Below are 11,799 nucleotides of genomic sequence, written 5' to 3' on the forward strand. Positions count from 1 at the left end.
TCATGAAGGTATTGGAAACATAGTTATTCAAAGGAGTAATGGAGTGAAAGCCTTGATCAAAGATGTACTCTATGTCCCTGGATTGAAGTGCAATATGCTAAGTGTTGGACAATTGGTCGAAAAGGGGTTCTCAATGGTTATGAAAGATGGAGCCTTATAACTTTTAGACATCCAAAATAACTTGGTCTTAAAATCTCCTATGTTGAAGAATAGAACATTCATGACCATGATCAGTTTGACTGAGGTACAATGTCTGAAAATAATTGTCGACCACAAAAATATTTGGTTGTGGCATATGAAGTTTGGCCATCTGAATTTTAGGTCGCTCAATCAACTAATCGCTCAAGATATGTTAACTGGTATACCAAGTCTTGAGATGCCCGACAAACACTGTGAAGGTTGTCTAGTCGGAAAGTAGTTCAGGAAGTCTTTCGTTTCGACTATGCCAATGAGATCATCATGCATACTCGAAGTTGCACATTGAGACGTATGTGGTCCTTTTGAGGAGCATACCATTAGAGGAAACATGTATTTTGTTCGTTTGTAGATGAATTTAGTCGAAAGCTATGGATCTATGTGATCAAGAAAAAGGACAAAGTATTCAAAATCTTTAAGAGATTCAAGATGTCTATCAAAAACCATAGTGAAAAGAAGATCAAGGTTTTGCGAACAGATGGATATGGCGAATACACGTCAAAGATATTTGAAGCATTCTGTGCAGAACATGGTGTTGATCATGAGGTAACTGATCCTTATACTCCTCAACATAATGGAATAACAGAAAGAAGAACATGACCATATTGGACATGGCGAGACGCATGCTGAAGCAGAAGAGCTTTCCAAAATCCTTATGGGGTGAATCTTTTTGGACTGTTGTTTATGTATAAAATAGGTGCTCTACCAAGAAGCTGAAGAACAAGTTTTCTGAAGAAGTGTGGAATGGAAAACGACCATCTGTGAGTCATCTTAAGGTGTTTGTCTCTATGTGTTACAAGCATGTTCCTAATGCAAGAAGAAGGAAGCTTGATGACAAGAGTGAACCTATGACTCTGGTAGGATATAATAAGACTGAAGCATACAGGCTGTTCAATCCAATTAATCAGAAGATTATGATTAGTTGAGATATTGTGATTGATGAAAATTATACATGGGATTGGATATCTAGTAATGCAACTGACAAGCCATTGATGAGTTATGATTTCAACGAAGCAAGTAATGATGCCGAAGTCGAAGATATTGTTGATATTATAATTGAAGACGAAGTTGTTACTGACATACCCGACACATTCGAAGTAGGAGAGGTTAATGGCTATCACAAGTTAGAGACCTCAAAGAACTAGAACTCGTCCAACAAGTCTTCAAGACTATGAAGTGGTTGGTGATGATGAATTCACAACAGATGGAGAACTAGTTCATTTTTCTTTACTTGCATGTGCTGAAGCAATCAACTATAGCGGAGCTTTAAAGAATATGAAGTGGAAGTATGGTATGGTCGAATAGTTACAAGCAATAGAAAGAAACAACACATGGGAGTTGGTCGAATTTCCAACCCATCCAAAAGCTATCAAAGTGAAGTGGGTGTTCAAGTTAAAGTACACTTTTGATGGGTCGATAGCAAGACATAAGGAAAGATTGGTAGCTCGAGGATTTCTTCAGCGAACAGGACTCGACTACTCTGAAGTCTTTGCACATGTCGCAAGATTGGAAATTGTTCGACTAGTTGTAGCCTTGGCATGTAAGCAAGGTTGGTTAATATTTCACTTAGATGTAAAATCAGAATTTTTGAATGGACCTTTAGACGAAGAGGTGTATGTGACACAACCTTCTGGATTTGTGATTCAGGAGGAAGCAAGAAAAGTATACAAGTTGCACAAAGCGCCTAATGGTCTCAAGCAGGCACCTAGGGCATGGAACAAGAAGATTGACTCATACTTGATCGAATTGGCATTCGTCAAATGCAAATATGAGTATGGCGTCTATGTTCTGGTTGTGACACATGATATAACAATCATCTGCTTATATGTCAATGACTTACTAGTACTGGAAATAGCTTGAAGAACTTGTCAATGTTCAAATATATGATGAAGAAGGAATTTGAAATGTCGGATCTGGGAAAGTTTTCATACTTCCTATGTATGGAATTTCAAATGTCGAAGCAAGGTATGGTGATACATCAAAGAAAGTATGTCAAAGAGATATCCAAGAGATTCATGATGGATGATTCGACTCCTGCATCTTGCCTATCGAACCAAATTTGAAGTTGGAGAAACTTGGAGTGGAAGACAAAGTCAATGCAACTTGGTTCAAACTAATTGTCGGATCTCTGAGATATGTGTGCAATAGTCAACCTGATATATATCACACATGAAGGCTGCAAGAAGAATCTTGAGATACTTAAAAGGATCGACAAACTATGAAATTTTATTTCGATGAGACTCTGAAAACAAATAAGTTATGGTTACATGTTATTCATCTGTTAATTGTTGTGGAGATAAGGAAGATCGAAGAAGCACTACTGGATATTTATTTCAAGTATTTGGTGTCCCAATCTCATGGTGCTCGAGAAAGCAACCTGTGGTGGCATTGTCATCGTGTGAGGCTCATATGTCACGTGTCAAGCAATTTGGATCAGATCTGTGCTGAAAGAGATCGAGGTCGAAGTGAAGAAACCTCTAATACTGCAAATCGACAACAAGTTAGTCATAAATCTTGCGAAGAATCCAGTTTTGCATGGAAGAAGTAAGCACATATAAGTTAGATTTCACTTTTTAAGGGAGAAGGTAAATCGGGTGAACTCGAAGTAAGTCATTGCTCAAGTGAAGCACAACACATTTTCACCAAAGGATTGAAGATCGACATGTTCCTAACGTTGAGAAAGAAATTAGGAATAGTTCAGATCGACGATGATTAATGTGTTTCGACAACTTGGATTATAGGGGGTATGTTGAGATGTTAGATAAAATTCAAGTTGAATTGTGTGACTCAAACCCAAAGGTAATTTGGGTCTAAGGTTTGTTACTTAGTTTGTTATTTTATTTAGTATTCAAGTCACTTAGGTGTATATAAATAAACACTCTATAATTTAGTATTATCATTCAATTCAATAATACAATCCTTATTTCTTTATTCTCTCTTTCTTTTCTCACTAAAAATGTCTCAAATACTAATACAATAAAATTTGATCTTTATTTAGTCTCAAACATATTTATACACCTGTTTGAGAGAGGACTATTATCTTATTTTATATTATTGTGTTTTTTATTGGACCACTAACTAAAAATAATTGTACTAATTTATTTCAAATTGATCCCGTGAATAATATTTCTTCCACGCAACTCAATAGTTATAATACATACCTCAAAAACAACTATCTCTAGTGGAAAATTCTACAGAAAACCAAAGAAAAAATGCACCAGTCACATAATGAACATCAAACAAAATAAAAGATATAAAATATATAAAATAAAAAAAGTGAATTTCAATATTCATTTTTTTAATTAATAAAAGTGCTTCAATGTCTTCATTTTCTGAGCACATCTGTTTTATTTCATTTACATTATATTATAACATAAATAAATACACATAAAATACCACTAAAAACACATGACATAATTAAACTCAAAATGTAACTTTATTAATAAATAGATAAACATGTCTAATTTTTTTTAATTTAACAAGCTTAAAACCTCTCTTTATCAACCACATATTTATCTAATTCTTCCTTAAGCTTTTCAATTATCTCATCCTTTTCATGAATAATATCCAAGAGCCTAACATTCTCATTTCTAAGTACCTCAAATTGACAAACTATCCCTTCAATTTGAGCTTCAATAGCTTCATCACTTAACTCAAACACACTCTCCACAACTCTAATCACACGCCATAAACTAACCACAACCAATAAACCACCACCTCTCCTCTCCATAAAACCTTCCATAATCAATGCACCAATTGCCACAACACCATCCACAACATATCCTGGATGCTTGAAAAATGAAAAACCTAACCCTACCAACAAACCAATTATCTTCATTGAAATAATACTCAAAATACCAATTCCAATCCAATGGAAACATAGTTTCTCTACTATGTTCACTCTTTGCTTACATGAAATTAGAGAAGAAGATAGCTCGAGAATTGTGATTATGAGATCTGTAACGAGTAAAGATATTGAAATCACGCGAATTATTGTTGATTCTAAAAAATTTATCAACTGTGTTCGCCATGACGCTCTATTGAACAAATATTCTTGTTGGGTTGAGGTTGTAACAAGAAACAACCATCTTTGTCTTCTTTTCCATGATCTTATTAGACTTTGAATTGATGAATCTAATGTTTGCATGGAAAAATAATTTGTTGGGACTTGTATTTGATTGGTTGTTGAGGATACATGAATGGATTTTAAGGTTGCCATTGATGTTAGAAATGTTATAGATACAAAATTTAGTGCGAGAATTGCTAGTTATTATATAATGTAATATGTATTGATGTGATATATGTGCTTGTGAAGTGCAAGTAACTTTGAAGGTTTGTATACTTTAACTTTAGGGTCACGTTTGAAAGGTACATTATTAATTAATTTATAATTATGCTATATTATTTTCCTCCACCTATAAGAGTAGCTCGAAGACGAGAGACCAAATGGAACAAAATGTCAACTCAGGGGCAAAAGAATTGATATGGAATATTAATCTATTTGTTATAGATTTTTGCCTAATTTATTATAAACTAAAAGTTGATTTTTTTATAAAAAATAATTTTAATATTTTTATTTATCAATTTATTTTTATAAAAACTTATTTTGTTCTTATTATTGAAATTAAACTCAAAATTTTGAATAATTTCGAGTCAATCTTGATTAATAAGATTCAATCAACAAATCAATTTTCTTTTGTTCTTCACTCTTCACTTGAGTGAATCAATCAACATTTCTTGCAAGATTGTATCGTTGCACAATGATGATGAAAACAAGAAAAGAAAATTGAATTGGAAAAAGAAAAGGGTTAGGGTTTATCGAGAGAGGGAAGAAGATGAATTGATTATGCAGAATTTCTCTCTGCTCACAAACTGTGATTCTTTATTCCTTTTGTAATTGCAAAAATTCAAGTATTTATAATAATAGGGGTTACTCTCTATTTATAGATTTTGGACTTGCTTGCTTCTCAAGGAAAACCCAAAACTAACCTAACTAACTCAGCTAAACAAACAAATAAAGTTAAGTCTAACATCACTGTCGAGATACTCTTTGATATTTTGACACCTAAGTGATTCGACATTTCCTTGTTTTTGTCGAGCAACCTGCTTCGACACAAGAAATTACAATTCAACACACCACCTAATTCATTGTGTCTAAGCTATCTACATTCATCATAGACCTTAACTTCTTAAACACTTCGACCTACACTCCCTTTGTCATGATGTCAGCAATCTGAATCTCAGTTCTGCAGTGTTTCAAGTTCAGCTTTGCTTTTGCTACCTACTCTTGAAGATAATGAAACCTCATTTCGATGTGTTTGTTTTGTCCATGCGCTATCAAATTCTTTGCCAGATTGATAGCAAACATGTTGTCGATCTTCATGGTAATCGCTCCATGATTCTTCCATGTAATCTCTTTGACCAAATTCATCATCTAAGTTGCTTAACATGCACAAAGAGAAGTGGTTATGTACTATGCTTCACACGACGACAATGTTATTACTGGTTCTTTTCTTTAACTTCAAGCAACTTGTCCACCACCTAGCATAAACACATATCCAGCTGTGGATTTTCTATCCTCAACATCACTACACCAACTTGAGTCTGTGTATCCCACTAGATTATTTTCTTTTCCTTCATCAATTGCAGGAAACAAAATTCCATAGTCGATAGTTCCTTTGAGATACCTTAGTATCCTCTTCATTGTTGCTAGGTGTGATACCTTTGACTTCTGCATGAATCAACTCACCATATCTACACAGTATGTTAGATTAAGACTTGTGTGACAAAGGTATCGATGTGATCTAATGAGTCTTTTATACTGCGTTGGATTGACATCATCTTCATTTGTGTCTTTTGGCAGTTGTATTTTGGGTTCAGTTGGAGTCGAAGTTGGGTTGCAGTCCTGCATCTCAAATATTGAGTATTTCACCTGCATTTCTTCTTTGGTGTATCATCAACACTCTACCACTCTTGTAGAATTCGATGCCAAGGATATATGATAAATTTCCCAAGTCTTACATTTCAAACTCCTCACATAGATCATATTTGAAATCTTCGATCTCCTTCTTGCAACTTCCTGTTATTAACAGATCATCGACATAGACACATGGTATAAGCAATTCATTATTTCTTCTTCTTACATATACTCCATGCTCAGTTGTGTACTTCACAAATTCCTTCCCCCTTAGAAATCTATCTGTCTTCTTGTCACAAGCTCTTGGAGCTTGCTTAAGTCCATACAAGGGTTTATGCAACCCATATACCTTGCTTTCTTCACCATGTTTCACAAACTCAACTAGTTGTGCAACATAAACTTCTTCATCCAATGTGTCATTTAGGAATGCATATTTCACATCCATATGACATGTGTGTCAGTTGCTCATGTTTGCTAGACCAACAACCAACCTGATTGTTTCGTTCCTAGTGACAGGTACAAAAACTTTGTCGAAGTCGATTCCTTCTTTCTGAAGAAATCCTTTTGCCACAAGTCTTGCATTGTGTCGAGTTACCTCACCTTTGAGATTCAACTTTGCCTTGTATACCCACTTCACATTGATTACCTTCTTGTCTTGAGGAAATTTGACAAATGACCAAGTGTTGTTGACTTCGATGGACTCCAGTTCCTCATTCATTACTTTCACCCACTTCAAATCCTTCAATGCCTCAGTTGCATTGACTGGTTCGACGTCTGCATATAAATCATAGTGTACCATATCACCTTCATCATCGACCATATCATCTGATGTAATCACACATTCTTGCAACCTTGCAAGCATGTTTCTTGTTCTTTGAGGTTTGCTTGTGTTTGCTTGACCTCTGACTTCTTCTAGTCAAACTTCTCTTTCGACATCACTTGCTGGTTCTTCACATAAGATTCTAACTGAATCCTTCTTTACATTTTTAGTCCAATCTCATTCCCTAATCTCATTTATGATCACGTCTCTGTTGATCACTACTTGTTTGTTCACTGGGTCGAACAACTTATAACCTTCAGTTGAATGATATCCTATTAGGATCATCTGACTCGACTTATCATCAAGTTTTCTTCTCAACTGATCTGGAACATGTCGATGTGCTATAGATCCAAATACCTTCAGATGACTTAAGCTAGGCTTTACACCAGACCAATATTCTTCTGGCATAACTCCTTCTAGCTTCTTCGTCGAACATCTGTTTAATATGTATGTTGTAGCCTGTCGCTACGAAAAAAATACAGAGTCGCCATCGGTTTTTATTTATTCCAAAGGAATGGGAAAATATTGAGATAACCCCAAAGAATGGTCATCGCAACCACGAACAGGTTCGGAAGTCGGTTATGCAAGGGGAAGGTATTAGCACCCCTCACATCCATGGTACTCCATGGGAACCATCTAGGATGTTTATGCTTATGTGTGTATTGTTTATCGAATGCTTGCTTTCCAAAAGTTCGCGGAGTGGAGGTAGATTTTAAATTAGTGTGCTCGCCAAGGATTGGATCCTCGTGCCTACGTATGCCCACTTGTTGAAGTGAGAAATCAGAGCCTTCGTAGTTCGTGGTTTTGAAATTGTTTGTGTTTGTTTTGTTGATTTTATTACCTTGAAGAAGGGTTTTCGATCATGTCGCCCTAAGGCTCAAATAAAAGATTTGAATGCGTTGAATTGTTTTTAAGTTTTGAGAAAGTGTTATTGATTTCGGATTGCACTAAAGACTATGGATAAAGGTGAATACCTCAAACTACCAAGTCAAACGTCTTGTGTTCGAAGCATTCAAAATGAGTGTAGGAAAGCTCCAGTCTCATCCTTTCTTTATCGCTTAAGGCTCATGACGTACGATCTTAATCGTCATTTATTGTGTTTTTGGATTTGATTTGGAAAAGACCGCTTGACGTTGGATCAAGGGTTTGCTCATTGAATTTGATATAATAAAGGACCGCTTGACGTTGGATCAAGGGTTTGATTATTGGTTTTAAATGGGTGAACGTTCCTAATGCCTAAGGAGTAGCTAACAAGCAATAAAAGAAAGCAAGTAAATGCGTACATCGGAAAGGGGAGGGGGTACATGTAAAATACAAAGGAGTGCGGGAAATAAAAGGTCTCATTGTCAGGTAGCCCAAGAGAAAGCCATGTGTGTGCAATTGTGTTCTAAATTGGAAAGCGCATAAAAGATTACAATTGAGATTACAAATTCTTCTTGATTCTTGCACGCTTCTTCCATGTTAGGCCACATTTGTCCAAGGTCTTTTTGCAAAGGGTCCTAATGAGTTTCTAAGTCCATTGTCCAAAGTTCTCTCCATGCTTGGGAAATTATTATCTTTTTTTATTTTTTAAAATATTAATCATTTTTAGATTCATTTTAGAATGGGATGAATGATGCACAATATGATAACAAAACAAAATAAAATTGCATAAGGTAAATGACAAAAAATAAAAGTTAGAAGCGGAATTTAAAATGCGGAAATTAAAGGTTAGAAATTAAATACGGAATTGTAAAAAATTAGAAATTAGAATGCGAAATTTAAATGTTAGGGATTAAATGTTAGAATTAATCAAAATCAAAAAAAAAGTTATAAGAGAATTATTAACTAATAATAGCAAGAAAGAAGATTCTAAAATTAAACAATAATCAAAATCAATTCTAATTGTCAACAAATCTAATTAAATCTAACCAATTACCAAAATCAAAGCAATAGTTTATAAAATATGTCAATGTCTCGTGTATGAATTAATATTACAGATTTTTTTATTATATTTATAATTATTTTTTATTTATAAAATAGAAAAAACATTAAATTTATCTGATTGGAAACTAAACATTTGTCATCCTACACTGTAAAAACTTCTTAATTTTTTTTATAAATATGAAAAAAGCTATAGTTTTTTTTCAAAAATATAAAAAAAAGCTTTAATTTGTGTAATCTAAATGTTATAATCTTCATATCGATGTTATTAAAAAACTAAAACTTTAACTAATTATTTAGTAATATACGTTTGTTTGCAAAAGAAAAAATTGTTCATAAACTAAAATTAAGTTATTTTAAGTATTTTCATATTTAGGGTGAGGATACTAAAAAATAATACTCTTTTTTTATTTTATAAAAGAGATTAATTACTATACACTGTCAGTGTAAAAAGTTTTACACCGTCGGTTCATCACTATCACCCGTTTATATTATTTTATAGATTTTTAAAATAAAAGTCAAACTTCTTTTAATATCTAACGTCTATAATTAAATGATGGTGTAAAATTCTTTTACACCGACAGTGTATTTCAATTAATCTCTTTATAAAAAATATAATTAAATATTTGACCAATTTATTAATGGTATGTTCTAACGGTATTTTTAATAATTCACTTCATATAAAGAAAAACAATGTGATAAAATTGAAGTAAAAAAATAATGTTAGTAGATTAATTATACTTATACAACCAGAAGGGTCTATGGGTGAGATAGGCTCGGCGGGAAGATATGAAATTGGTTTGGAATATGAGGAGGACGAGATTTTTTTTTTTTTTGTCATCAATCATAAATATATTCTCCAAGGAATAAATCTCACTCTAGATAAAGATAGGTGGTGGTGGCGTCACGCTAGGGATGCTATCTTTTCGGGAGTCTATGTTTATTCAATCAAATTGTAGTTAAATAATCTATCTCTCCAAGTTGAAAATTGGACCATTCCCCTCATTTAAGTTAGTTGGCCACCTTATATGGTAATAATGTTTTCTTGGCAATTTTTACAAGATATTATCCAATCTAGAGGGAATTCTTTAAGTGTATTGTTATTGTTGACTCAACATGGGTTTCATGTCTTATGAGCATGAGGTTATTTAAGTTCGTTTCCCATTTGTTCATTTCTTGTGAGGTGGATTCTGTTGGAAATATGACTTCATAAACAAGAGAGGGCGAATTTTGTGTTTTAGAAAAACTTAAGTTTAAAAAAAAATTAGATAAAAATCAGAGTTTAAAAGCATTTTAGAATTTTTTTAGAAATAAGCAACCGCAAATAAAATTTAGAAAGTGAAATGCGAAAAGTAAAAGTTAAGGGAAGAGAGAAAAAGTCGAAAGTTATAGAGGTTTGGTCAAAAAGAAAAAGACCTAATCCTCTCCATAAGATTTCTTCTTGAGAGTATATAATAAACTTAAGAGTTTTTAGTAGGTTGAATTCTCGAACCCCCTTATACAAGGAAAATGAAGTTTGTGGCTAACTTCAAAGCAAACAACAAACACAGAGAAGCAATGAATCTTCCTTCCAAATGATGGAACAAAATAGTTAGTCTCATTTCCACTAGAAACTTGGACTTGTTAGTCTTCAATCTTCAAGCCAAGATTTTACACATGTTAATCTTGAACATGTGAGAGATTTTAACACCGGGCTGAGCTCACGAATAAAATTTTTGTTTTATACCGAGCTAACCAAGAACTTGTGAGATTTTAACACCGAGATGATCTCGAACCAAAACAAGCTTTTAATGTCGGGATGAGCTTGAACCGGAACTTGGTTTTTTACTGGTATAACCAAGAACCTATGAAATTTTAACATCAGGCTAATCTCGAACCTATGAAAGCTTATGAACATGCTGATCCTTCGAACTGAACCAGTGACTTAGTAACTAAATCTACAAACCAAGCTTTTAACGGGTTTAGCACTGAACCTCAACAAACAATCCCTAAATGGATAAATTGTTCAACCAAGGTAAAAACAAAACTTCCTTGGTGAACTTACAATTCTACCCTTCAAGAATTACAAATTCCACACTTATAAAACGACTTTCTCGAAAGCGCTTCAGCTAACCTTTAGTGAGAGAAAGTAAAGACTTTATTTAGAAAGAGAGTGAGGAGTTAGGAATAAAAGATCACGTTTCTGGATGTAAAAATATGTGGGAAGGGACCTCTATTTATAGGCAAGAGGTTGATAGAAAAATGAAAATTTTGTGGCCAATAATGATGAGGCAATCGATTGACATAATGCTTCAATCGATTGGTTGGCCTAAAAACAATCAATTAATAAGTTTTAAAAGGAAAGAAAATATATATACATGTTGTGTGTTATTAAGATGATGCCTCAATCGCTTATGGTACATTTTTTCACTAACCCAATCGATTGGGTGAAGTTCCAATTGATTGGCAAGAGTAGAAATTTTCCTAAAGTTTTTTCACATCTCCCAACTAATCTAGTTATCTAGCACGACTTCAAGGATTTTTTAGAAGTATTTTCTTGAGGAAAATAAATTTTAAAACTTGTTTATGTTGTGATTAGACATATACTTTACAAGAATGCCCTTATGGTTTTACAATGTATATCCACACAGATACATCGGGGAAAACTTTCATATACTTCCAACATTGTAGACACTTTCTTAAGTTCACTTTGAGAAGAGGCTTGAGTTATATTCCACTTAAATGCCATCATCAGAGAATTAAGTATATCAAAGCCTCTTGATATGCTTTCATCGATAACCTCTTTATGTTTGACTTTAGTTTATCATCAATGACTAGTTGTCATCATCAAAAGCATGTTATTTATAAGAGGACTTCCCTGACCAATAACCTACAAAGTAAGGTTCCACATTCTCCCCCTTTTCGATGATGACAATGCATCTCTCAAGGAGGTATTAAGAAAATA

General features: G+C 33.7%; 1 protein-coding gene across 1 annotated transcript; it reads right to left on the bottom strand.

Moving 5' to 3' along the window:
- Positions 1 to 3,527: 3,527 nt before the first annotated feature.
- On the bottom strand, positions 3,528 to 4,446 carry LOC127128839 (uncharacterized). The gene has a single exon (XM_051058201.1). The coding sequence runs from the start codon at positions 4,412 to 4,414 to the stop codon at positions 3,680 to 3,682; it is 735 nt and encodes a 244-aa protein (XP_050914158.1). The 5' UTR covers positions 4,415 to 4,446; the 3' UTR covers positions 3,528 to 3,679.
- Between the last annotated feature and the right edge of the window lie 7,353 nt (positions 4,447 to 11,799).

Source organism: Lathyrus oleraceus, chromosome 3 (assembly GCF_024323335.1).
Source record: "Lathyrus oleraceus cultivar Zhongwan6 chromosome 3, CAAS_Psat_ZW6_1.0, whole genome shotgun sequence".
NCBI classification, from domain to species: Eukaryota; Viridiplantae; Streptophyta; class Magnoliopsida; order Fabales; family Fabaceae; genus Lathyrus; species Lathyrus oleraceus.

What these genes read in the sequence shown, in the direction of transcription:
- LOC127128839 (XM_051058201.1), bottom strand. Translation starts at nt 4,414, where the DNA reads ATGGCAACCTTAAAATCCATTCATGTATCCTCAACAACCAATCAAATA.